Here is a 27171-nt window from a genome sequence, read left to right on the forward strand (position 1 = left end):
ATCATTTTAATGCTGCTGCAGCTACAGGTAGAGGAGATACAGCAGTAAATGTGATCGTTATTCTGAAAATGTTTTCACATTGCCTGTGCAATTTGGACCAACTTCAGCCATTGTGTATTTATACACCAAAAATATGAGAAAACCTGCTGCAACATTAGCGACTTACATGGACATTTAATTTATTAATTAATTCAATGTTAAGTTGTTAAGATACAAGTTTGGAGAATAAAACAGCATTTATAGCCTTTAGCCTAATCAGCAATGCCTGTCCCTTTCAAATTCATAATAATAAGTTGAAGTTACAATGATCCAAGTTAAGATCCAGTCTGACCTCTGCAGGTAAGGTGTTTCTGATTTTGATCCCCTGATGAGAAGAAGCTGCTTGTCCAAGCGATGTTTTAAAGCACTCTCTTTCCTTTTATTCTACTAAGAAATACTTATTAGAGATACAATTCAATTATAAAGTAGGTTTTGTTCCCTAATTTCTCCTTTTTCTCCTGCTGTGGTACATAATTCCTGTTTGGCATACATAAATATGCCTTTTAGAGAGGTCCATCAGTAATGCAGAAAATTTAGCTTTAAAAAAACTGCAAAAACAAAACAGAGAAACAAACAAAAACCCTGCAGAATTGATATATAAAAATGGCCTTTGGCTTTACTATTACAACAAAATAACCTTCAAATTATTCAAATTGACATAAATATCCAATATCCAATAGTGTCAGTAGTGTGTCCCTGCGGTACAGAATATTGTTGTTCAGCAAATATTGCAAAAAGGTGGCTTTTTTAAGAGCTTTCCTCTCCAACCCAAAGCAATCGTTTGGTTTTTAAGAGGCATGTTTGTAATTGTGATGCCATGTTCTTCAGGAAATTTGAATATGTCTTTATCTCAATTGCTTGTGTTTTTATTTGCTTGCCATGTCTTGTCATTTAGTGTTGAGCAAGACTGTACTGTTTCTGTTTTAGTTCCTCTTCTCCCTATAAACTCCTTGTTTAAGACATTCTGTCTTTCCTCCCGCTGTTTTCTGGTTCTGTCTGTCTGCCTTTGTCTCCTCCAGTCTCTTCCTTCTTCTCTCCCGAGGGATAAAGACCCTCCCAGTCTTTAGCTCACTGAAGCCTGTGTGGAGTAATTAGAATTAAAGTATTAGAGTTAAAAAGGAGGATTTGAGTCTGATTATGATGAAGGAAAAACTATAATCCAAATATTCCCTCATGGGCTTTATATAAATTCAGCGCACTCCCGTCAAATAAACAAAGCTAAAAAGGACCAAATATGTTTTGCTATTAAGTGTCTGATGCTCTGTGTGCTTGCTTAAGGCTTGTGTGAATGGTTCTTTGCATAGGTGTGTCTGTAATGTGGGTCCATGGGTGTGCGCAGGCATCATCAATCTCTCTTTCTCTTTGCAGTGAAGCTGACTTTTCCTCTCGATTAAAAATGAATGTCTCCCCTTCTGCTCTCTGTCACATTCCCTCGCTCTGCCTGCGCCTGCTCCCTCTCTTTTTCACCATGATCCCCTCTATATTCTCTCTATTTTCTTCAAGCCATCTCTATATATCACCCCCCACCCCCTACAAGCAGTCATACCCCGACACTTTTCTCCCCTCCTCGCTGCTCCCGGCTTTCTCCTCCCATCTCATTCTCTGCGACCCCCTCCCTTCTCTCTCTTTCTGAACATATTTCATCAAAGGTCTCCTCACAGGTAACACTCACCCTGATCTCATTAACTGCTGCTAAGCACAGAAGACTTGAAAGAACGCACTGTCTCATCCATGCACACACACATGCTCACACATACACACGTTGCTTTTATAACCCCAACAGTCGGATAGAACAAGGGAATCAAAGACGGGGAACCTTCCAAAAACCTCATGTATAATTCTTAAACTGAAGATAGATATATGGATCTAATGATTTCAAGCAGCACGGGCACAGAGAAAGGGCCCTTTATTGGCACTTTGTGTGTGTGATATGCATGTGTGTGTGTGTGTGTGTGTGTGTGTGTGTGTGTGTGTGTGTGTGTGTGTGTGTGTGTGTCCCTCGCTCAGTCTCTGTCCTGTTAGTAGCTGTATTAACCTGGGGTCTCTCTGCACTCCTGATCACTGTAACCCCATTAACTCCCATTAAGTCTCATTACTACCCTCGTGAGAATCGTTACCGCTTGCTTTATCTAATTTCCTAAACACCACACTATACATTCCTTGGAGGTCTGCTCACTGCAACATAAGTTTTAGTCAGTAATTGTGAGTTGTTATGCATTAGGATGGAGGCGGGACTAGGTGTGAATGACGGCAGCGATTGACAGTAATTGAGCAATTCACTGCCAGCTCAAAAGGAAAAGAAGAAGGCAGCCCACACTGCCATGGAAAAATGTTTTTATAGGCCTGGAGGGTTGTGTTGAAAAACTATGAGGCACGGGGCACTGGAGTGACAGTTTGACACAGAGTCATCTCTAATTATACATGACCGTCAGAGTAAGATATTCAGCAATGTGTGGTCATGCAGATGAATTATAAATTCAGTACCATCAGGACCTCTGTTCCAGAGTTGGATTTGATGTTGTAAGGGCAGAGGGGGAGAGTAAAATGGAGATAAAAAAAGACAGAAATGGGAGTGAGTGGAGTGATTACAGAGGAAAATGGAGGGCAGATTACATTAGACATGGAGGAAGTGAAGTTTTAACTTCTACAGCTCACTGGAGTCTGAAATGTCTCCAGGTAGTTGGAAGATGCATGCCAGGCGCTGGTGACTTACAGCCGGAGGGCTGGAAAGTTTCTAACACATTGCATATTAACACATTTCAAGTTTTGATTTTAGTTTTCAGTTTGCCCTCGATAGTTTTGTTTGATATTTTCCGTCCTGTGAGTTGACAGTAATAGATGAATATCTGAAACGCAATGAATCATCCACAACCTCTATGGAAAATGTGATGAACAGTGCATCCTGCTTCCAGTCAATTCACTTTCACTTCCTAATTTTGTGGGTTTTTTTGTATTTATGTAATATAAATATAGTTAAAAAAATGTTGTAACTGTTTTCAGTAGACATTGAGTTATACAAAGAACAGTTTCTAAATTACATATATGGAGAAAAGCCTGCAAAGCTAGTTCAGACAGTTGTCTGCTTTTACAGCCCTGTTTGCTATGAGTGCTGGCAAAGTTACTGCTATAGATGCACTGCATTTCATAGAAGCTCACATAAAATATAGTTTGATTTCCCACTCTGTATCAATTGTAGCTTGGATTTAACAGCTGAATCATTAAGCCTAAAACCTCTCTACATTATAATTAAAAGAAGCAATAATCATATGTTGTATTACCAATTAATGCATCAAATTCATGAGTGGTTGTGTTCTGATCAGATGTGATTGACATTGGCCAAACAACTCTGCAACTTCCATTTATTCAGCAGAAGAATCCTGATCATCGCTTCAAAGTATGTGACCTTTTTCCTAACCGAGCCCTGCCACAACTTCAGCACACCATATGCGGAAAAAAAGGAATGCAGAAATCTCTAATGGGAAATAACTGGATTGCATAACCGAATCCATTGCAAAAAAACAAACAAAGAAGCTGATTAAGGAAATACAGTTCAGGGCCTTTAAAGTGTATGTATGATTGATGAGATAGCAGCGAAATATCAACTATGCAGTATCCACAACTTGCAGAAATACAGTATAATATGAAAAAATACATTTATGGAAGTAGACATGAAGTAAAGTAAAAAAAAACACAGAAGTGTGGCCAAGTTTCAAAACAAAGACAATAGCTAAAAAAATTTTTTATTTTCTCCCCCTCTTTTGGTTTGAAATTATAAGAATTATATGTAGATGCTTTGGTCCACCAATCTTATTTCCAAACTATCAGTGGCTTTAAAAAAGTGGGTTTTACCTGTCATGTTAGGAGTTTGACCCACATGAAGAACACCAAAAAGCAGAAAAAATTAACAATTAATTAACAATATTGCTTGCAGATGGGGAGCTACAAAAAGGCTAGCAGTCTTAAGTCACAGGCTGCACAGTAGAGATTGTTGCTGTAAAGGTTCAATGACACCAGCCTTGGTGACTACCTCAACCACACTACCAGCGACTGCACATCAAGTTATGTGCTTCAGTAGCAACTCTCTGCACCACCAAGAGATCCCAACGATGATAGTGTCCTGACATTTATCTGACAGCTTCACATTCATGAAGCACATGTTGCAAAAAAATAAAAAAAAAACTGGCGTAATGCTTGTGAAACCCAACTGTGAACACCCGTGTGGATGTTAAGGACTACGTTTGACTAATAATAACGCAGTAGAAAATATAAGGTTGGAATCCTGATAAAGTAGCTACAAAAATAAATCATGATACAGATGCCCTGATTGGAAATTTGCACATACTAAAAATGCTGGTCTTTTGTTGCCCTGTGACCTGGAATTTAATTTCCCCAAATGTGCATCTGATGCAGTAACATTCGTCACTTCTGAGAGGTTTTGATTACCCAGTCAAAAATGTTTTTTAAGGATGCAATACAGCACATTTGGTTTTCATGATCTTTCTTGCCTTCCCCCTTATGACTGATGAAGTTACTCGTGCAACAGCATCATAAGGCTTCTCCATCCTATTATACATTTTGGACGTCTGCTAAAAGTCCTTGCAGGTTTATAAATACACTTTATTCTGAATGGATCAGTATACTCCTTGCTAAATGATTTCTCTCTAAAAAGCTGTCAACTTCCGCAAAGGCTGTGTCCTGACATTCTTTAGATGAGATCCAATAAATCATCATATATGAAAAAAAAATGTAGGTAGACCATTGTCGGGTTTTCAATAACTCCTTATCATTTATTTTTTTAGTTGTTGGGGACAGAATGCCACAGAGTGGATCTAATATCAAGGGGCTCAAATCCTGAGGTTCCCTGTAATATTGCATACCTCACTGTTAACACAGAGCTACTGCTCACCCATCCTGTGAGGTTTTATAACCACTGTGATTAGAGTCCCTATAAAGCTGAGACCATGTCCTCATGCTCTTCTGAATTGTATGAGACAGAAAGAGAGACAGGAAGATTCGTGTGTCGTCTGTGTGAGGACGAAAAGATAGAAAGGCAGTGGATGTATATGCGTTTGTGCCTACGCATGTGCGTGTGTGCGTGTGTATGTGTGTGTGTGTGCATGTGGAGTGAAGTGTGTTACAAGGAAAGATTGGATCTGACCCATTAACTTTACAGGCCACTCATTGAGCACCGATGCAGTAGGGGTCAGTAGGGAGATTTCACTGTAAATCTCTGCAACGATCACAATGATAGACTAGAGAGAGAAAGATAGAGAGAGAGAAAGAGAGAGAGAGAGAGAGAGGGGCACAGCTTGAAACACTGTTCCCAACTCTGTCCAAAGCCAAGCTAAGTTTCACTTAGGATATCATCCCCTGCCAGCCAGCCAGCTGGACTTCCTTTTTTCTTTTGTTACTCATCTAAATGCTCGACAAAAAAACAGCTTACAACTTGGCCGTTTTCTGAGCACATGATGAGAGTACATTTTGGTTGTTTTTCAGCTGTGCCCTCTCAAATTCCCGCATTAAAAGAAGCTGTTTTTAGATGTGGCCTTTCTGGCAGTGTTAGGTCATGCACTGCGCACTCCAAAACATAACCTCAAAAAGATAGCTGATGGCGCTCGTATGAGGACACTCTGTGCCTCAAGAAAAACACAATCATCACATGTGTTGTGTAGGGGAGGTGAAGCGAAAAGAGAGACCTACGACCTGGATGTTTCTCACTCTCCTGTTTCTGCCCTGAGGCTAAGCTGATTTTTGGCTTGGTCACACCATAGATCTAACAACATCTACCTACCAACCCCCTGTGGGACTGTGGGACCATTATCTGACAGGACTTCTAACACACCCAGCCCTCCTTGATACTAGCTTCCTCTTTCTTTTCTGACATGAAATCACACTCTGCAACAAATCTTTCCACTGTAGATTATTAATAATTTAACCCCCTTGCCATACTGTCCACTGAATAATTGCTACAGTTATTCATGTATCTGATGATCCATTACCTGGAGAGCATCTGCTCTGGTAACCTCATCATTGCAGAAAACATACATCAATTCTTTTTTTTTCTTCATCTCTCAATAGTCTAAATTCTACCATGTTCACAATTATACATCCAATATAGCTGCTTTGGAGATATAGCAGCACAAAAGCCAAGCAAACAACACTGCATTAGGAATAATCAATCATGTATAGTAAAATGATCTAGAAAGCAGGATGTTACTGTATCAGTGAGCCTGATTTCATGCACCAGAATTCATTAGCATACACTTGTGGTTCTAATGCTTCCTGCTTTTTGCTTAGACAATCACATATTGCGCAGTGTAAAGCCAATCATGGTAATGGCTGCAGCCTTGGAACACTGGCCGCTCCAATCATCACCCTTGCTTTAGAGTACCTTGTTTTCCAGGCTTGACATTTGATATGTGATTGCAGCTTCCATTCAGTTTTGTTTTGATCATCAGAAAACCACCCACGCTGTTGGAGCCTTGATTGTTTGTTGCCCACAAGTACTTGACTGCAGTTCCAGTGCTCAGTGAGGTCGAGCTGGGCCTGGGCTGTTACTCTTTTATCTTTGAGTTTGGCTTCAGAGGGCAAGGAACTTGAGTTCAGTTATAACTGACCACTCAGCATTAGAAAGAAATAAAACCAACTCTCACCAGTGCATATATCATTCTGACCTGCATCCTTTCTGTAAGCTTGTCTTTTGTTTGCTTTTGTTCTTATCAACTAAAGCAAAAAAACAAAAAAACAACAACCTTGATATGATCTTTTTTTCTTTTGGCCACTAGTTGCTCCTAGTGAAAACATTTTAAGACAATTCTTAGAAGCAATTTCCCTTAAAGTTAAGACTATAGATCCTTGTAAAGATGAAAGTTATTCACATAGCTTCTTAGCCCTGAAGAGAGCTCCTAAGGTGTAAAACTGTTGCAAAGAGAACTTTAAACAGGCTTAAGAGTTTCTCAAGCCGAGGAGGAAATGGAGAAATGTTCTCCAAACACCACATGAAGAATATTATTGACTCATATTTGGTCCGAACTGACAAAAATTATTTATGCAGACATATCATTGTTGAGTTTCTCTACATGCGTTCACATCCACAGGTGTATCCAATCACTAAAGGCTCTTTATACGCTGATTGAACTCTCAGCATGTGAATAGGCTGCTGCACAATTGGGCATGTGATTTTCTTTACTTTTAAAGTATGTCTTACAAGTTATCACACAGAGATGCTAATTTCATAGCGTTTTCACCGACTTTTTAATGCCATGCCCCAAGGACAAAGTATGTGTGATTTCTGAAGCTGATGTTTGAAGGCAGCAGGTGATAGTCTAGAACATTAACTAAGAGTAGAGCAAGTAGAAGATGCTGTTCACATTGAGTAAAGTTTCGCTGCTTTATACTTCTTCCTGTTGGCCTCAGTTGCCAGTTTTATGTTTATCCTTCTTGTGTTTGTATTGCAGAATTGTCCTGATGTTGTGATGTTTACCCTGGAAACAGCCCCCCATTACTAGATGTTCCTTCTCTTCCTACTGTATGGTCTACCAAATTGGCTATTTCCAATTGTAAGTGACCCGTACAACACAATCAATCTCTGTTGTGTTCTACAATTGTAAGCAAGCCTAAAAAATGTCAGGCCCTGAGTGTCTGGAATATGTCTGGAAATCTTTCAGAGTTCATGTGTAAAAGGGACTTGGGGTAATAGTTTACCAAACCACAGGTTAACTGCTGTGCAAATTGAAGCTCATGAAGCCAGATCAATGCGATTTAACGACATTATCTTTTGTCTGTCTCTATTTTTTGAGTGAGTGATTTTGTGCCATTAAAATAAGATTACATTTATTTGACAGTTAGCGATTCACATAATTACAGCAACATACACAGGCGTTTTAGTGGAGCAGCAGAGCAGAGTGAGTAATTACAATGTAGGACAGGTCACTAGGCCTGTGGTTCACCTCAACCCTTAACACTGCAGCTATTCTAGACCTCTGGGAAAATAACAAGGGCCACTCTCAGAGGCCAACTTCAGCTACCAGGCTATGAACATTAATTACTCACAGGGGCAACACACAAGTGCAGATTAGACTATAATTGGTGGGTTTGCCTGCTCGCATGAATCAAGGAGAGCCTCTGCTGACCACCGTATCAGTGACTGATTATAAGGATTGGGTTCTTTCACTCAGAGTGCACAACAAATGAAGTGCCGCAAATAAAAATGTGAGTTATTTGTTTTGCACACATGTCAAAGTGATTATGCACTTGGCAGGGTGTGTGAGGTTTATGGTCATATAATGGATATTATGCAGGGGAGGAAAGGAGGGGGTTGGGAGCATTCCAGCATATTCTGTTCGCATACCGTGACTTAGACTTGGTCCATATGTGTCCAACTGCTCCCATTTTAGTCTAATTACTCTTTTTCTTTTTTAACTTGCACTTATTCTAGGCCACTATCTTAAGATTTACTTTCACTGCTTTGTTTGAATTTTTTGTAAATGCCGAAAGCTGTTAAAATTAGCTTGTGTTTAAATAGCTGACTTAAAAAAAGCTACAGTAAGTCAGTTAGAAAGACCTCATTGTGTCTTTAAATGTGCTTCTCTCATGTCCTGAAATAAACTTTCAATTTCACTGAATGACCTCTTGTTTTTATATTTGTTCAGTCAAAGCAGTGATTTGGCAAGACCAGAAAACCCCAGCATTCCAGGTTCAGAATTATTGGCAGACTTGACTGAATTATGAATATTCCAGTGTTATATAATCTGTTACAAATCACCAGCCGGTTTCCCAGAAGATGGTTATGGCGCAAAATGTTGTCACAAAATGTACTGGCCCAAGACAAACATGTAGCAACATAGACACACACAGAGTTTAGTACAAATCAAACACTGTTGTGTTCTGATAATTTTCCCAGCAGAGCTACATGCATTCCACCTTTTGCACATGGAGTTTCCCAGTTTAGTCAGATTTCACACTGAGCCAAGGGAGGGGTTGGGCTGTTACAAAAACTCACGCAGATTTTCTAGCACACACTTAGAATCTGTCAGTCTGAGAAGTAATGGGTTAGTAGAACAGACACTCGGGCTTCAATTTCTGACACTTTTCTTCCTTAGGCAACTTGAAGAGCTATTACTTTGAAGGCTATTACTTTTGTAAAATCTACCTTGAACTGGAGACATTAGTCCGTCATATTTCAGGACAGCTGTCTGGCTTTGACAGATATCTTGGTGGATTGTTTTGATCACAGGAGATATCTTCACTGTTTGTGTCAGACTCGCCAACGGACAGGTTGAGCAGCATGTCAAAGGAGGAGAAACCAGAGAGCGTGTCGCTGTGTCCCTTGGGTGCAGCACCTGCACCTGAACAGGAGCTGCTGTGCATATTTGGGACGGGGGATTTAGGGCGCTCCCTGGGCCAGCGTCTGCTCCAGTCTGGATACAGGGTGGTATACGGCAGCCGCAGACCTCACAACTGTGGCCCCTTACCTCAGGGAGCTCAGGTACAACACACTAAATGCATAATGTTTTCTCCAATCTACATTTATCTATTTCCCAGCGTTTTGATGACTGCTGGCCTTGTCACTTTGATTAGGATTTCAAAGGGGGAAGAAGATTGTGGATAAAATAAAAGTGCAAAGCTAGTGGAAAAAAAGTTGACACAACGTCACTGATGTTTGTCTGTACATGTTACTGTTTGGTTTGCATTGTGTTTTGTGCAGTATGTTTTTAATGAATGGCTCCATCACAAAACATGTTAAGCCAGTTTTAAGTACGTGTGCTGCCCAATGTGACGCTGCGTAAAAGTAGTTCTGTGGTTTTGTGTGTTTGAGCAGGTGATGAGCCATGAAACAGCAGCCCAGTCAGCCAGTCTGGTCTTTCTTTGTATTCACAGAGAAAACTATGACTTCCTCACGACTCTTGCACCTCAGCTCAAGGGAAAGGTATCTATATTTGTTAAATCAGTCACCTTTCTGTTACCAAAAAGTTGTTGAATTTCTAAGTCTTTTTTTTTTATCCACTCTACTGACTTTATTGAATGCAAGGTGCTGGTGGACGTCAGCAATAACCTGAAGAAGAATCTATACCCAGAGGCCAACGCAGAGTATCTCCAGAGGTAAGAGGAAATTATAATTCCATTACCTTTACTATTAGCGGTCTCATACATCATGTGGTTTCAATCTCAAACAACTGGCGGTACAAGATGCAAAACAGAGTTTGTTGTTTGTTGTGCAGGCTGATCCCTGGAGCACATGTCGTGAAAGCTTTTAATACTTTGTCTGCCTGGGCCCTGCAGAACGGGCCCTCAGATGCCAACAGACAGGTAATAAATATGCAGTTTGTAAGTGTATTTCCAGTCAGATGTTTTAAAATATCTGACACTTCACTCTTCTTTGTCTGCTTCTTAGGACTGCTTCTATTTTTCCCTAATGGGGACATATCTTATTTTAGAAATTCATTCTGTGTGTATTCTTCTTCTAATGCAAAACTACAAGCTTTTTTTACGATTCCCTATTGTGTTCACACAGTGGGGTGTTGACCAACAAGTTAAAAATAATAGTCGCTTTCAGAGAGGAAAGCATTTCAGTCCAAACTATATTAACTCATTTTGAAGTTTTGATCAAACCAAATCCAAGTAAAAGAAGCCAAATCGGAGGAGTCAGCCTTGTCTTTACTGTGAGTGCCATCCTTGATGTATCCTTGAATCAATTAACTCCACAGTCGCTCTCAGATCTGAGCTTCCATCACTTGCTTTGCTCTCTCACTCTGTACTGAAAAGCTGCAGCATATGTGGGTTTGTCTGTTTCGTTTGTATCTGGTTTGTACAATCCCAGAGGACGGTTAAAACCACACAGGAGAGAATGTGTGTGTGCTGTAGAGGGCATATGTTTAAGTAGTGGAGTGTGTCGGGGTATTCAGAACAAAGTCATCAAACTAACATAGGCGTTTAACTGAATTCATTTTCGTATTCCATGCAGAATCTTCTGGTTCTTTTGTATTTGAAAATAAATGTACAAAATTGGCACATGAGCTTTAAGAAAAAACTTGCAAAGGTATTGGTGAATGATGCCTCTAATTATGATCCAGGTCTATCTGTGTGGAAACAGTGTGGAGGCCAAGCAGGCAGTAGCAGAGACTGCATCCAAGCTTGGCTTCGCTGTTCTGGATAGAGGGTCTCTGAAGGCAGCCAGAGAGCTGGAGGACTCCCCTTTGCTGCTGTTCCCTGAGTGGAGGCTGCCGTTACGCCTGGCCGTCGGCCTCACTGCCTTCTTCTTCTTCTATCTGCTCATTCGAGATGTCGTCTACGCGTATGTTGACCAGGGGAAAAACAACTCCTTCAGAATAATGGTGTCACTGGCTAATAAGGTAAATATTTGTTCCTCTTCGAACAGTAGCCTCAAAGTGTGATTAATAGAAGAAAAGTCACAAGGATCTAGTGCATGATATCCTTTCTGTAACACCTTCCGTGTTTGCCCTCCATCTTTCAGGTGTTTCCCATTGTGTCTCTCATCATGCTGTCTCTGTGTTACCTTCCTGGTGTCATAGCTGCCATATTTCAGCTGTACAGAGGAACCAAATACAGGTCAGAAAAAAACAACAACAAGGGATGGATATTATTATGAATCTGCACAGAGGTGTATACTATTTCCATCATGTTCTAAATATTGCGTCAACCAAATGAAACTGTATGTGTTTCAGGCGTTTCCCTGACTGGTTGGATCGCTGGATGCTTTGCAGGAAACAACTGGGACTGTTAGCACTGGGCTTTGCATCTCTACATGTGCTCTACACTCTTATCATCCCCATAAGGTTTGTAACAGCGTATGCTAGTACTCCCTCTTTAACGTATCTGAACGGGATTGTAAATGTTGTTTATTTCCTCCAAAACAAATAGTGACACCTTTAAACTTGGAGGTAATTCAAACCTTAACTTTAACGACAGGCAGTTTCCAGTTTTAATACAGGAACTGGTGCTGAAGCAAATGCAGTGAACTAATGCCAAGCAATACGTTTTACCTTTGGGGAAGGTTTTAATATTTAGATCGTGTTGAAACTGTGTTAGTGATCTGGTGCCTACACTTAACCTTTTCTCTAGATGTTGTGGTTTGTGCTGCTTTTGAGTTGTGTAATGTTAAGGGTATTCAGATCATATTGTCCACACTTGGTTTAAAGGTTATTATATAGACTGTAGCTTAATAGCAGTCAGACCCCACAGAGGATAACAACATGTTACCTTAGAACTCATATTGTAGAAATAGCTTTTAGTTTCTTAAAAAAGATCATACAGGAGCTTTATTTAACCTGAAATAGTTAGAAACCTAGAAGGGAAAGAATTTTGGGGAGAGCCAGTGATTGACAAAAATACAGAATTACACAGGAAGAAATAAATAAGAGAAGTGGTGGTTACTTAGTAATAACCATGCTGATCTAGTGTCTTTCTGGCATAAACTCATGATTAGTCTACCAATGAAAATGTTGTCTCTTTATGGTGTTGTGCCAAGGTGCATATTTTACAGACTGGGCTTATCAACTGTAAATAGCCTTCCTTGTTTTCATATTTAGCCATGTTTTGAAACCACATGTTTTCAAGTAATTTCCATAATTTTTCTTATTTAATATGTTTTTGTGTTTAGCTTGCATTTTACTGTTTTTAAAATGTATCTTAGTGACTATTTCTTTTGTGTTGCACTTTGTGCTCTTTGCTTAAAAACCTCTCTACAAGAAAATAATCATATACGCTTGGTTAAAAAATACATTCAATAATTCTTACAAACTGGAGTAGTTTCCATTACTCTAGATAAGCGGAAGAATGCATCTTAATTTCCCGAACAACTTGTATCTTAATAGTTTGTCATTTTCATCCCCAGATATTATGTGAGATTCAGGATTGCTGCAAGCACCATTTCAAAGGTAAGCCAAGCAAGTAAAAAATAACAACAACCATTCAAAGCATTCAGTTTGCATGAAAAAAATACATGCCTATTTATGTCCCAAATTCCTACAATTTCGGATAATTTGGTTCTTTTTCCAATCTTATAAATACAGTTAATAAGAACCCTTTGGTTGTTTGATATCATTTCCAGATAAAGGAGAACCAAACGTCAGAGTTTGACATCACCTCAGCCTGGCGTGGTGACTCTTACTACTCTATGGGGATTCTGGGATTTTTCCTGTTTTTCCTGCTGGGAATAACCTCTCTTCCCTCAGTCAGCAATGCTCTCAGCTGGAGAGAGTTCAGCTTCATACAGGTAGATACTGGCATGTGTGTCTGAGCCGTATGAGAACTGGATGTGTCCGAATATGAGGCACAGAATACAGAGCTCCACTTTTCTTGTGAAGAATGCAGCCCTTTTAAAATTATCTAAATCCCTGCATCCTGTTTACTGCTCGCTGGCGGTCAAAACTCAGGACTGTGGATTTTTTTTTTTTAATAACCTTTTCCACTGGAGCTAGCCCTGTGGTCTCCTTAGCAATCTGTCTAACAGCTCTTGCCTAAGCGTATGTTTATGTTTGTGCCTGCGTGTGGTATAACAGGATTTACTAAATAACAGATTGTGTTGTTAATGCATTTCAGCTGAATATCACAGAATTCTAAAACCTTTTATTTGAAACCTAAACTGACTTCAAAAAAGTAAACACAGATGAGCCTTCACACCTTTTGTATCCAACCAAATAGGCACTTGAGAAGGAAACTGAAAGGCAGACAAGCACATAGCAGCTCATTTTAGAGCCACCTCTATGATATTTAATGAGCCAGCTTGAGACAGAGTGAATACAAACAGGCTCATTGTGAAATTTAATTCAGAACAACTGATTAGTTCACCTCTACAATGTGGCCTTGAAAAGCTGCAAATGACATGTAGATTGATGATTCATTTAACACAGTGATGCATAATCTCAATAATAAATGGACTCAGCGGGTATCGACTTATGATGGGCAAACTGAAGTCACTTGGAAGTGCATTATGAAATGTTCTATACACTGTCTCTTTGGATGCTGATTGTCAGTAAGCAAATACATTTAAAAGGAAATTTATGAACCTAAAATTAATGTGGAATCATCAAAAAAAAAAGTCTTTTTTACAATTTCCATTCACAAAGATTCAAGTTACAGCAGATTCTGAGCCTCAGCAAAATGTAAAATAGGTGTGTGAGCCAGATAGCAAAGTTCCTGTTAAAAGTGCGTTAGTGATATTTTACATTTTCCATGGTAATTTGATTCACGCTGATACAAATGTTTACCTTTTTTTTTTCAGCTACTTTTGACCAATTGAAAATTAAATCAGCTCCTCACCACAGGGAACAAACTCATTCATAAATGTAACTGGGTCATGTCAAGCTCTTTTTATTTTTTTTTCAATCCGCAGCCCTCCTCTTTACTCTCGCCCAAATTAGAGCTGTGCTCTAAATGTTAAGTTATTCATCAAATATAATTTAGGGGGCATACATTATCCTTGGCCACAGTCTTTAGATTTGTGTTCATGTGCGTTGCATGGATGCTTTTAAATGTGTGAGCATGTGGGTGCATGTTCTCTCTATATATAAACCAACGTATCTCCACAAGGTGATGAGTGTGCTGGTGTGTGTGCACATGTGTAGGTCAAAAGCTTGTCTCTGTAAAGGTCGGTCTTTCACGTTTCAGCTTAGTGAGCCCATTACACAGCGATTAGTCATGTGTTTAATGGCGCATGTGGAATCATGTGGATCTGTGAATGTGCACATCTTCAGCGTCTGTAAAGGTGTAACTGTTTTTTTTTTCCCTCTCTCTTCCAGTCCAAGCTGGGGTACCTGGCATTGTTCTTCTGCACCTTTCACACCTACCTGTACGGCTGGGACAGGTTCCTTCATCCCTCCACCTACAAGTGGTACACACCTCCGGGCTACATGCTCTCTCTTGTGGTGCCGTCGGTAGTGCTGATATTTAAGCTTCTGCTCATCCTGCCCTGTGTGGACAAAACACTCACACGCATCCGACAAGGCTGGGAGAGATGCGATCCAGAGGAGGACGCCAAGAAGTCACTGCTAACATAGAACTGTCACTATTCCAGAAAATGAAAAAACAATGGCATGTAAAAAAAAAAAAAAAAAAAAATCAGGATGCAAAGTCACCACATGATATAACCGTGAAACAACCATTTACAATTGTTCCAGTCTATACTGTCAACATAAACATCGGACATTAAATCAGATCAGTCTCTTATTCCACTTTTTAAACAGTTTGTAATACAACATTATGGAGGTTAATCAAATAACTTTATGGGATTTGGCTAGAAAAAAAAGAGTCTAAGGTGTGCACAGATAACGATCTCATGTGCACCAGGAACTATCACATGAGCATAAGAATGTTTCGGATGCTTATGGAAAGGTATTGCGTGCGTAGGAGATAGTTTCTTGTTCTCATGAGAAAATATTGCATGTGCATGAGAAAGTTCTCCAATCACTAGAAAGTAAAGTAATGTTTGTGCACCTAAGGGTTTCTGCCATTCTGTCTCAGAGGATGATCTCTTGCCATCTCTGTTCTCTTGCATTGTGAGCATGTAAAACCTTCTTGTGAGCCCAAGAACATTTTTTTGTGAGAACAAGAAATATTCTTGTGAACATGGATTAGTTTCTGATGTGTACCAGAACTGCTTTATGTCATTACTTTCCCTTTCAAATAGGATTGTTTTTTCACAGTTTTACTGTACATGCTGTACTTGTGTCTATCAATGTTACAGTCTCTAGTTTGAAGATCATCAACTTTTTTGTAATCCCCTCAACAACATAGCAACATTTTAACCCCCTCAGATTTTTATACCTTTAATTTTCTCAACTTTTTCTTTTTCTACTGTATTTGGCAGCTCGTGTTTATTGAATATAAAGTGCATATTTTTTATGTAAAATTTAGATTTTAAGATAAAATAAAAGCAAAATAAATGAATAAAAACATCAGCCTCTCTCTCTCCATTCCATAAATCTCATCTTGTCTGAAAGCTCAGTCAAACTCAGCAGTTTTTCCCCGCTGAGTTGAGAGTTCTCTGTCTCATCGTCTCGGTCTGATCCCTCTCCAGGGTTCATCCCCGTGGCTGATCTGTTGCTGTTCTCCAGGAAACATTCACTCTGAGCTGCAGGCTTCTCTCCAGTCACTACTGGATCTCATCACATCAATGAAGAGAGGAGCGTGCAGACTCCATTACTGAAGTCCTCTGCAGAGAGGAGGTTATATTTGGCTGTGTCGGTACAGATAGGCCCTTGATGTCAAGCTACAAGTCATTTCAGTTGATCCTGGATGGAGTGAAGACACCAGATTACTATGAGAACTCTTAGTTGTTATTGGAACAGGGTCCAAAATTAATCCATAAACATTGACAAGAAGCAATACAAATATGCAGCATGTTATTATGTGCTCAATTGTTAATGATGAATCTAAAATAAAACTGATAAAACAAAACTCCTGACTGTCTCCTGGAAAAGATCATTACATCCAGTCAGTAGCTCCCAGACTTTGGAATGCTCTGCCTGTGCCGTTGCGCTCTGCTGAATCTGTTTGTAATTTCAAAAGTCAACTTAAGACACACCTGTTTACGTCATACACCTGTTTACCTATTACGGTAATTCTAACTACACCATTATTACTACTCTTTATTGTATTTTATGTCTTTGTAAAGAACCTTGTGGCTAATGTCTTTGAAAAGTGCTATAAAAATAAAATGTACTTACTTACATGTAATGCACATGTATACTCATATATACTGTAACAAGCTAGGGCAAGAACATATCTTTGTAGTTACTTGAGGAAAAAAAGTCAGTGGATTTGTCATTAAATTTGAAAGGTAAAGGGGATATCAAAGACATTTTGTTAACTCTATCCTCTCTCTCTTTGTTCAGTACTTGAGATTTGTTGTTTTTAGTAAGACTCTTTAAAGCTTCAAAGCCTTTTTTCATAAATCATGAATGATAGGTTGGCAACTTGGGGAGCATCCAGGCTGTAAGATTGAAAGATTCAGTCCTTTACATTTTTGAAAATGAAAGGTCCTAATAATTACATTTTTGTACTTGCTTTAGAATTTTCACTAATTATATATTTTAATTTAAAAGATACACACGAGCAACCTGAGTGTGTGTCGCTATAGAAGTACAAATCTTAAGATAAAAACTTTATGATATCATTAATAGCTATTCTTCAAAAAGTGCCCAATTGCAGAAAGCTGGAACTCCAGACTATTGAGTTTTGACAATTGACATATGACCTGTCAACTTTAGAACAAAATGATCAATGTCCTGTGAAGTCAAACATTTTGTGATTTATGATTTATTTGTTCAACTTTAAATCTAGCATAATCGGTACAATTCTCTAATGTTAACGTGGTCATCAATCAATCAATCATTATCAGTATCGCGCATTATTTGTATTTTTTAATATTAGAAAAGAGCAGGTAAAAAGATATTACTCATTTTTATATGTTACCAAAAGCATTAATCAATCATGAGTGTAGAACTTAGCAAAGTTACAGTGGCAAGAAAACAACTTTAAATGCTGTGATTTACCATGTTGAAATATACAATACACAAGTACTTCTTATGGCCTTAGTGTGTAAATCACTCCTCCTAATTACGACCTACCATGTATGCCAGTGTATTACTATGAAGTACCTTCCATTTTTCTAAGAAACTAAAGTGAAACTGGACTGGAAAAGGAAGCATGATTTGTTGCCAGCTTCAAGGATGTTTAGACTTCAAAGACATTTTTATTTTTATTTTTTACGTTTGAATTTAGTCTTTTTCTACTCTTACTACTTCTCCTTTGTAATTATATGCCCCCTCCCCCCAGTTGTTTTACATGTTTCTTGTGCAGATATGTCCACCATTTATCAGTAACTCATATTAATAATATGCAATGCAGAATAAAGTCTATGTCAACATGAGGGTTCATTCTGTTGATTCAGCAGAAACTACTTTTTTTAATTTAATATTTTCTATTTTTTAGATTCTGCAATCAAAAAATGAAGAAGTAAATCAAGGAAGGAAACATAGTTTAAAGATGTACAAATGAAAAAAGGGAACAAGTGAGTTTACATAAACTCACAATCTTTTTCCCTGCTGCACACACAGTTCAAGCACAGATTTGAAGGTAAGATCTATGAAATACTGCACATACAGGAATTGGAAGTTATTGTATCATAAACTGCATAAATACTTTTTTTATAGCCACCCAATACAAAGAAAAGATAAATCATTTCTGATCTTTGGCACACACAATATTTATTGGACCTCAAAGTTAAAGAATTCATAGAAATCATTTTGTCTTTAACATTGTTTTTTATTTTTGTTTGTTATTAGATGAAGCTGCTGATGCTGTTAGTGTTGTTGACAACATGCACTGCAAGTCCTCAAGGTAAAAAAAGAATCATTGTTTGAAAGAGAAAAAACAGAAATAAAATGTGTAGTCACATTCAAATGTAAAAAAGTGTGAATAACTCTCAGTTGAAGCCTACATTTAGTCTTTTCCATTATAGACCTGTTTTTTCAAAAATCTTTGAGGTACAAGACAAAATCTTTTTTTTTCTGAATGCATTCTGACAAAGCATTTCCAGGGTGTTTCAAATTATAAATAATGTGGAATATAATGAAAAAAAAATGAGAATGTTCAATTGGAGAAAAGACCTGAGAAAGCCCAAAAATCTATGAAAAATTGAACATAGTTGAGGGTTTTATTCAACATACAGCATATTGTGGTTGTCTATGATTCTTGCAGTTAACATCTCATCTCCAAGCTTTTAGATTTTATTATACATTTTGAATGATAGATATGCCACATGTGGAGTAATGCTAACATGAATGCCAACAGGTTCAAGAGTCGGTGATTTCTACATGTTCCTTATTTAGTTTATGGTGACTTTCTTTCAAAATATACAAGTTTGTTCGTTTCCACAATCTAAAGCGCAGCTTTAATAAAGATGATGTATTATGTTTTGAGAAAACCTTTAAATATGTTTTTTTTTAGTGGAATATATAATCTATTCTTACAGAAATATTATTAAATATATTCCTCTCTTTCTCTCAGATCTTTCAGGTAAAATGTTCACCTTCCCTCTGAAAACCAACAACGCTCATGTGAGACTGTTGACATCTGTAGATAGTTTGAGTGCTTTTACTGTCTGTCACAGGTAGAACAGAATAAGAGAATTGTATCAAAAACATAAAAAACACTACTGAATCTCTGATTGTGAAAAGCATCACAACTGATGATTGTTTTTTTTGTTTTTTTTTTTACTTATGTCCAAAGGTCCTTTACAGACCTGAAGAAAGATCATTTGCTTTTCTCTATGGCCACGCTTTCTAATCCTAATGCCTTCCTGACATTTTGGGATGCAACAAATAAGGAGATGGAGGTCCACATCAGGGACAGAACAACTGATATGGCAGGGCTGGACTACAAGCTGAACATGTGGCACTCTATTTGTACCACATGGGACTCTACATCTCAACTGGTGCAGCTGTGGTTTGATGGAAAACCTTTGGTTAAGAAATTCACCACCACTGGAACAAGAATGCAAGGACCCTTTATAATAATTTTGGGACAGGTACAGTAATACCAATAAGGATCAAAGTAATGGTCTTCTTATCAATGCTGTATTTCTTAAATTCAAATTTATTGTGCCTTCCTCATGTACATGTTTCGCTAAGATTTTGATTTAATTTACTGAATCTCAGTCTTCTTTCATGTCTACAGGAGCAGGATTCACACGGTGGGGGGTTTGACATTAATCAGTCATTTGTTGGAATGATGTCTGACGTCCACATGTGGGACTACACCCTCTCTGCTTGTGAGATTCACAACTACATGGACGATCTAAACTTCACTCCAGGCAATGTGCTCAACTGGAGGGCGCTGGAGTTCCAGACCTTTGATAGAGTTTTGGTAGAGAAAGAACAAATGACCTGTCAATAAACTTTATGTTAAATACCAACGATATTTGAGAATTTTAGAAATGTACCTTTCTGTAATTAAGATCCAGCATAGACAGAGAATCTCATAAGACACAATTAGGAAAAATGCCAGGGTAACACAATTTAAATGGGTTTGTATTCATACAGTGGCTGTCAAGTGAAATAGTTGAAAATCGTACATTAAGACAAATGTGCAGTAGAAACAAAGCAAATAAAAAAAGGACATTGAAAGTCCACAACAAATGCAACAATTTAAATGTGCTGCAAATGAAAAAAAAAAAAAGCTGCCAAAAGCTGAAATAACTGCATTAAGTCAGGGGAACAGTTGATTATTAATGGGAGAGAGTGAGGGAGGCGAGGAAGTAAAGGTATGGTTTGGATGGGACAATGACAGTTTGCTGACAGGGAGTGTGAAGGCTACTACCAATACAGCAACTAGGAGATTCAAAGTGAGTCCCGCCATTTATGCGTTTAATTAAATGTTTCGGTGTTTCATGAAATTATTTTTGTTTTGTGACACATTTTCATGTTTGATTCAATATGTTTGTGTTTTGTGAAATATTTCTGTCTTCATTAAATAATTTTTCATTTGGTGAAATGTTTTTGGTGTTCTGTGAAAGGTTTTAGCAGTGGACCTCCTGAGGCCACCTTACATTTAGATTCTCTAATTTATCAATATCATGCACAAAAATGTATCTTTTTATGTATGTATGTATCTTGTATGTAAAAGTTAACTGTATCTACATTTGGTAAAGTGGAACATGTATAACTCTTTTTTTCTGTTCTGTAGTCTCTTTCTTGAAGAGAACCTTAAAAGCAATATGGGAAGCAACTTGAGTTAATACGTGACCTATGGTGCTTAAGAACAATTTTGAGGTTCTTCAGTATTTTGTCTGTGAACACTACTATTATACTTATAATCAAAGGCACACATTTGACTTTTTACTCCATTACCATGTTATGGATGGGTTGGAAGTTAACACTTCACAGTAAGGTACTCCACTGCCCAGCTCGACAGAGTCGCCAATACCCTGCCTCCCAGGGTCTTTGATAAAACTGCAACCAATCATGTCTGGTCACCAATTTGTAGCTCACTCCTGTGCCTATGATCAAGCTGCCCCGGCTGATCCCTGTCCTCATGATCCAGTCGGCTCGCTAGCTACTCCTGTCTCTGTGATCCAGTCAGTGCCCCAGCTGACTCCTGTCTCCTAACTAAAAGGAGGCTGTTCAGGCCTATTCTCAGCATCAATCTCCTCATCTCGTCTGCAGTCACTGACTCTCAGCTGGAATCCCCATGAACTCAAGCCCCCAGAAAGTCCCAGCCACCAATTTCTCGTCGTTATGTGGGTTTTCCAGCTGATGTCTAAGTCTGCAGTCTGGGGGTCCCAACCAATGTCTCTCCAGTTCCTGATCCTCTTCCAGTCTGGCCTGTTGTTGATCCAGTTTGTGAGGATGCTCATGTTGCCAGACCAGTTCCTTTTTTGGACCAGCTGGTCAACAACCCTCTTAGTTCTCCATTGGTGATCAAGCCAACACTCATCCCTGCTCTCTGTCAGAGGGTTTGTCATCACTTGTAGCTGATCCCCTGGATACTCTCAGTTCCTCTCCAGCATCAAGGCTGTTTTGACATTAAACCTAACTATTCTTCTACTCCTAGAGCAGTATCCTCTGAGCTCCTCCATCCATCCTGTTTTCTTGTTTCCAGAGAAACATATTGGAAAGTCTGGAATCAAGACTTTTTTTCTTTTGATTAGTTTTGATTCAGTTCTTTCGTTGTTCATTAACCATTTACGTTCGATTTGGTCTTTTTCTACTCTTACTACTTCTCCTTTGTAATTATATGCCCCCCTCCCCCCAGTTGTTTTACCTGTGTCTTGTAAGTAACCTGTTTCTAATTACACATTGTGTATTTAAACTCTCTTTAATCCCATTGTGAATTTGTTTCCAAACCAATCACATCTTTCATTTCTGGGTAACTCATATTAATAATATGCAATGCAGAATAAAGTCTATGTCAACATGAGGGTTCATTCTGTTGATTCAGCAGAAACTATTTTTGTGATAATGGTTTCTATTTTTTTAGATTCTAGAACCAAAAAATGAAGAAGTAGATAAAGGAAGGAAACATAGTTTAAAGATGTACAAATGAAAAAAAGGAACAAGTGAGTTTACATAAACTCACAATCTTTTTCCCTGCTGCACACACAGTTCAAGCACAAATTTGAAGGTAAGATCTATGAAATACTGCACATACAGGAATTAAAAGTTTTTGTATCATAAACTGCTTTAAGTGTTTTTTATAGCCATCCAATACAAAGAAAAGATAAATCATTTCTGATCTTTGGCACACACAATATTTATTGGACCTCATTCATAGAAATCATTTTGTCTTTAACATTGTTTTTCATTTTTGTTTTGTTAAAAGATGAAGCTGCTGATGAAACGATATACATTTAAAAAAACACTCAGCATATATAGAAACGCTGCACATTCAAAAGCAAATGCAAACTACCACAACAAATGCAAAGGCTGAAACACGCTGCAAACGAAACAAACGCGCTGCAAATAGGCAAAATAACTGCATAAGCATCAAACGCGCTGCAAGTACAGAAACGAAACTTAAGTCAAAACACACACATCCAGAAAACAACTGCAAACACAGAAACGCTGCAAGTTCAGCCTTAAACGGAAGTGCTCCAGGCTTGTAGGGGCGCTGTGGAACTGTTCATTTCGGTTTATTTACGGGATAGAGTAAGAGAGACAGCTAGGATCAGAAAATTATGTTTAGATAGGGAAGTTATATAGATATATAGTTTAAAAACGGTGGAGACCATCGGCTACATGGTTAACTAACTTCTTCTGGCGTACCGGGGCTGCTCTCATTGACTCCCCGCTCAGGTCACTCACAGATGCAGGGGGGAGACGGGGAGGGGATTTTAATTAAACACCACTGGAGCCACAAGACTCCTCTTACTGGAGCAGCGTTTCACCGGGGTTCTGCTCCATTGTTGGTTCGATTGTGCGCAAACACGACTTTATAACATGTAGGGGGGGAAAACACAACTTTGAGAAATGAGGTCTTGTTGAGCGGTAGCTTTGCTAAGTTGGCTGCCCGGCTACCGGCACCGTTGCCCGGCTTGAGTAGGCTACGGGACTTCCGTCTGCCAGGATTTTGAACTTGTCAGGCAGAGGGCTCTCCGTGGGTGAAGTGTCAGTGTTTGATGACAGGGAGTAATGTTAAACTGTTGCAAAGAGATGAGTGGCGAGTTCAACCCGGACACCGGGGATGGCGAAAGCATGAAGTGTCAGGCTGGTAAAGCGGGTGCAGAGGGAGTTGGAGCTGGAGCTCATAGCCCCAGAGCTAGCACTAGCTCCAGGCATCCCGGGGCTACAGCCATGCTTATGCAGTGGTTTTGCCTATTTCGTCTGTACTGTGTTTTCTAGGCAGCACATGGCGACCTTGAAGGTGTGTCAGAACTTTCAATGGAGCAAGATGGGCTGCTCCTTCTCTTCTGAGACTCTCTGGCCCTGGGCAGTAGAGACTCTCTGGCACTGGGCAGATGAGAATGGTTTGCGCTGGGAAGAAGGAACTCTCCTCTGCTGTTGTGCAACACATCTCAGCCTACCAGGGATCTGTTGGATGAAACCAGATAGCGACAGATCCAGTCTGCTGTCCTTGGCAAGACTGTGAAGGCGGCTCCACCATCAGAAGTCCAGCCACAGTCTGCTGCTAACCCTCACACTGGCTTTTACTTGCCACTGTTGATGCAGTTCTAGGCTGCGGAGGTATCTCAGTATCTGGCCAATTTAAAAAAGGGCCAATGGAACTATCTTAACCATCATTGCCATCAGCCCTAAGACAAAACGCACAGTCTCAAGATGGCTTGTGTCCCATGGCTAAAAAGTGTCAGACTGGTCCTGAAAGTCTCCACTGCTGGGTAAGAGGAACAGTATTGGTCCTGGAGTCTATGCTCATGCCCACAAACAATGACTTTCAGCATCTCTCAGCCAACACATCAAAAGCAAAGCTTTGGAATGTTGTATTAACTGTTGGCTACATTGTAACCACGGTTCTCTGAGTGAGGAGCTTATCCCCCTCCTTTTGGGAAAGAGGGGAGAAACTTTAGCCTGTAACCCCTTCATGTGATGCTTAAAGTGATCCCACCTGTGCCTTACATAAGACATATGGCCAGTTTGTGGTGTGTCTTTAACAATTATTCTCATAATTTGTCAGGTGGGGACTTGAACCTTGTACATATTGAATATGTCTCTGGCTGGAGATAAGGAAAAACTGTAACATATTGTTTTTATGTGGTATATTGTAGCTGGGCAACAGATGGCAAAATATTGCTCATAGCTGATACATGGTTGTCACTTTTTTTCTGATAAGTCAGAAATACAGTTGCCCCGTGAAGACCTATTTCACATTTTCTTATTGAGTAAGTCATAATAATGGCTATGAATGCAATACAGAAGGACATTTCAACATGAGAAACACCCTTTATTTTGTTTACCTAACGGAAAGTTTCCTTTATGAGAAAACAGGTTCCCCTTTCAGGTCTCAAAAACCAGAAAATGTAGAAGTAGATAAAGGAAGGAAATACCCAGTTTGAAAAATGTAGCTTACAGGCTGAATAAACGGAACAAGTGAGTTTGAAGAAACTCACAATCCTTTTTCCTGCTGCACACACTGTTCAAGCACAGATTTGAAGGTAAGATCTATTCATGAAATATAGGAATTTAAAAAGATTATATCATATATAAACTGCTTTAAGTGTTTGTTGTACCCATCCAATGCAAGGAAAAGTTAAATTCTATATCATCTTTGGTACACTGAGTTTTTATTGGACCTCAATGTTATGCGATTCATTGAAAGAAATTTAAGAACTTATGTTTGACATTGTTTTTGTCTTTGTATTAGATGACAATTTTTTTGCTGGTGGTGATGTTGGCATCATGTGCTGCACTTCGTAAAGGTAAAAAAAAAAAGAATCCTTGTTTCACAGACGGAAAACAGAAATGAAATGTTAAGCTGCATTTGAAAATGAACACTTTGTATGAGTCTCTATTTAAACTAAAGGTTACTTTTTTCCTATAAACCTGTGATGAAATACTCTCAGGTGTAAGAAACACTTTTTTTTCAGAATGTATTTTGGCAATATATTTCGAACATATTGCAAAATCTAAATAACATGTAATAGAATGAAAGAAAATGCAAGAATGAAAATGTTTGATTCTAGATGAGCTTTGAGGAAACCAAAATACATGGGATTCTTTGATTTAGATCACAACCTTTTCATTCTATAATACATTTCTTTCCTCAAAGCTTTAATGTTTTTATTAGAAACTTTAATGACAGAATTGTAACATATTGAACAATGCTAACATGAATGTCAACAGGTTCAAGGGTGTGAATTATTTCTGTTCCTCATTTAGTTTGTGATGACTTTCCTTCAAATTAAATGCTAAATTGTATCATAGAAGAAGTTTGTTATTAATGTGTTTGTTTTTTTGATCACTTCCTGAGCACTGCCGAGGTGCCCTTGAGCAAGGCATCGAACCCCTCACCAGCTCAGAGGCAGCTCTCCATTAGTGCATGTCCATATAGGATCCTGTTTGTGCAAGTGTATTTCAGCCTATGTGTGTGTAGCATGTTTCAATAGCGGAGTGTAACAATTGAATTTCCCCTTTTCTTCTTTCAGATCTGTCAGGTAAAATGTTCACCTTCCCTCAACAAACCAGCACCGCCTATGTAAAGCTGACCACATCCATTCAGAATTTGAGTGCTTTAACTGTTTGTCACAGGTAGGAATAAACGAGCAAAAGGCATTATAAAAAACTGATTGTATCTCTGACTGTGAAAAGCATCCTTCATGACAATATATTACTTATGTCAACAGGTCTTTTACAGACCTGAAGAGAGATCACGCCCTTTTCTCACTGGCTACGAGCACTTCTTCAAATGCCTTCCTGATTTTTTGGGATTCAACACATAATGAGATGGAGGTCCACGTCAGGGACAGAGCAGCAGAGTTTTCAGGGCTGGACTACAAGCTGAACATGTGGCACTCCATTTGTACCACATGGGACTCTGCATCTGGACTGGTGCAGCTGTGGTTTAATGGACAACCTTTGGTTAGGAAGTTTAGCAGCTCTGGATCAAGTACCCAAGGGCCCTTTATGATAATATTAGGACAGGTACAGTAATATTGATAAGGGTACAAGTAATGGTGTTTCAATTAATTTTGTATATGGTAACTTCTGACTTATGTTGCTTCTTTCATGTAAATGTCTCAATAAGATTTTGATTTAATTTACTGAATCTCAGTCTTCTTTCATGTCTACAGGAGCAGGATTCACACGGTGGGGGGTTTGACCACAAGCAATCGTTTGTTGGAATGATATCTGATGTCCACATGTGGGACTACACCCTCTCCGCTTGTGAGATTCACAACTACATGGACGATCTAAACTTCACTCCAGGAAATGTGCTCAACTGGAGGGCGCTGGAGTATCAAATTTTTGAAAGAGTTTTGGTAGAGAAAGAAGAATTAACCTGTCACTAAACCTGAAAACAATTCCATTTAATTTTTTTTTTTTTTTTTTAAATCACACTTTCTTCAGTTTTACATCTAATGTTAAGTAGAGGAAGTCCGACTTAAAAGGCCACAATTAGGAAAAAAATACTGAGGCGCTTAAGCAAGGAATAATAGTTAAATGCGTATGCATTCATAATGGGAGTTAATGAGGTAACTTCAATGTAGGTGTGGAGGATAGAAAATATTCAAAGGTAGTTAGCTGACATGCTTTTATCAAAACATATCAAGATACTGTAGAGGTTTGGCACAGTGCAAGGAAATTGTTCTTTCATTTTAAATTACTTTTTTGATTGTGTACCTTTCAAATAACATGAGAAATGCAGAATTATCTGGTAGCACCAATTAGAGCTTAATTTTCTGTCTTGATCAAATCAAAATAATGTTTCTGTAATTTGATGTACAATGTAAAAATACCATCAATTAAATAAAAGTTTGATGATGGGGTGGATCTGATGGTGTGATTTTGTGAATCCTTATATCCAGTGTAATATGTAGACAGTCTGAAAAAGTCCAACATGGGTAGGGTAGATGAAATGTGAATGCATGTTTAATGGGAAGTATGGAGGAAACATTTCTAATTAAAGTCCTGGAGTTCAGAAAGTGTTAAGATACAGTAT

General features: G+C 38.7%; 3 protein-coding genes across 3 annotated transcripts; all 3 read left to right on the forward strand.

The window, feature by feature from the left end:
- Window positions 1-9011: 9011 nt before the first annotated feature.
- On the forward strand, window positions 9012-15956 carry LOC109994987 (metalloreductase STEAP4). The gene is made up of 10 exons (XM_020648536.3): window positions 9012-9526; window positions 9860-9967; window positions 10070-10140; window positions 10260-10347; window positions 11112-11390; window positions 11513-11607; window positions 11724-11834; window positions 12893-12935; window positions 13109-13273; window positions 14799-15956. The coding sequence occupies exons 1-10, from the start codon at window positions 9326-9328 to the stop codon at window positions 15054-15056; spliced, it is 1419 nt and encodes a 472-aa protein (XP_020504192.1). The 5' UTR covers window positions 9012-9325; the 3' UTR covers window positions 15057-15956.
- A 2135-nt stretch (window positions 15957-18091) lies between these two features.
- Window positions 18092-20729, forward strand: LOC109994986 (C-reactive protein). Its single transcript, XM_020648534.3, has 5 exons — window positions 18092-18135; window positions 18345-18399; window positions 19069-19171; window positions 19291-19588; window positions 19738-20729. The coding sequence occupies exons 2-5, from the start codon at window positions 18345-18347 to the stop codon at window positions 19954-19956; spliced, it is 675 nt and encodes a 224-aa protein (XP_020504190.2). The 5' UTR covers window positions 18092-18135; the 3' UTR covers window positions 19957-20729.
- Window positions 20730-24524: 3795 nt separating this feature from the next.
- On the forward strand, window positions 24525-27002 carry LOC109994977 (C-reactive protein). The gene is made up of 5 exons (XM_020648522.3): window positions 24525-24667; window positions 24877-24931; window positions 25658-25760; window positions 25856-26153; window positions 26303-27002. The coding sequence occupies exons 2-5, from the start codon at window positions 24877-24879 to the stop codon at window positions 26519-26521; spliced, it is 675 nt and encodes a 224-aa protein (XP_020504178.2). The 5' UTR covers window positions 24525-24667; the 3' UTR covers window positions 26522-27002.
- Window positions 27003-27171: the final 169 nt, after the last annotated feature.

This window comes from Labrus bergylta, chromosome 8 (assembly GCF_963930695.1).
Source record: "Labrus bergylta chromosome 8, fLabBer1.1, whole genome shotgun sequence".
In the NCBI taxonomy this organism is placed as follows: domain Eukaryota; kingdom Metazoa; phylum Chordata; class Actinopteri; order Labriformes; family Labridae; genus Labrus; species Labrus bergylta.

Bases quoted from the DNA above. Each gene is read 5' to 3' on its own strand.
- LOC109994986 (XM_020648534.3), top strand. From the start codon at position 18,345: ATGAAGCTGCTGATGCTGTTAGTGTTGTTGACAACATGCACTGCAAGT. The intron at 19,172-19,290 runs GTAGAACAGAAT...TTATGTCCAAAG, and splicing joins GCTTTTACTGTCTGTCACAG to GTCCTTTACAGACCTGAAGA. The intron at 19,589-19,737 runs GTACAGTAATAC...TCATGTCTACAG, and splicing joins TTATAATAATTTTGGGACAG to GAGCAGGATTCACACGGTGG.
- LOC109994977 (XM_020648522.3), top strand. From the start codon at position 24,877: ATGACAATTTTTTTGCTGGTGGTGATGTTGGCATCATGTGCTGCACTT. The intron at 24,932-25,657 runs GTAAAAAAAAAA...TTCTTCTTTCAG, and splicing joins ATGTGCTGCACTTCGTAAAG to ATCTGTCAGGTAAAATGTTC. The intron at 25,761-25,855 runs GTAGGAATAAAC...TTATGTCAACAG, and splicing joins GCTTTAACTGTTTGTCACAG to GTCTTTTACAGACCTGAAGA.
- LOC109994987 (XM_020648536.3), top strand. From the start codon at position 9,326: ATGTCAAAGGAGGAGAAACCAGAGAGCGTGTCGCTGTGTCCCTTGGGT. The intron at 9,968-10,069 runs GTATCTATATTT...ATTGAATGCAAG, and splicing joins CACCTCAGCTCAAGGGAAAG to GTGCTGGTGGACGTCAGCAA. The intron at 11,608-11,723 runs GTCAGAAAAAAA...TATGTGTTTCAG, and splicing joins TACAGAGGAACCAAATACAG to GCGTTTCCCTGACTGGTTGG.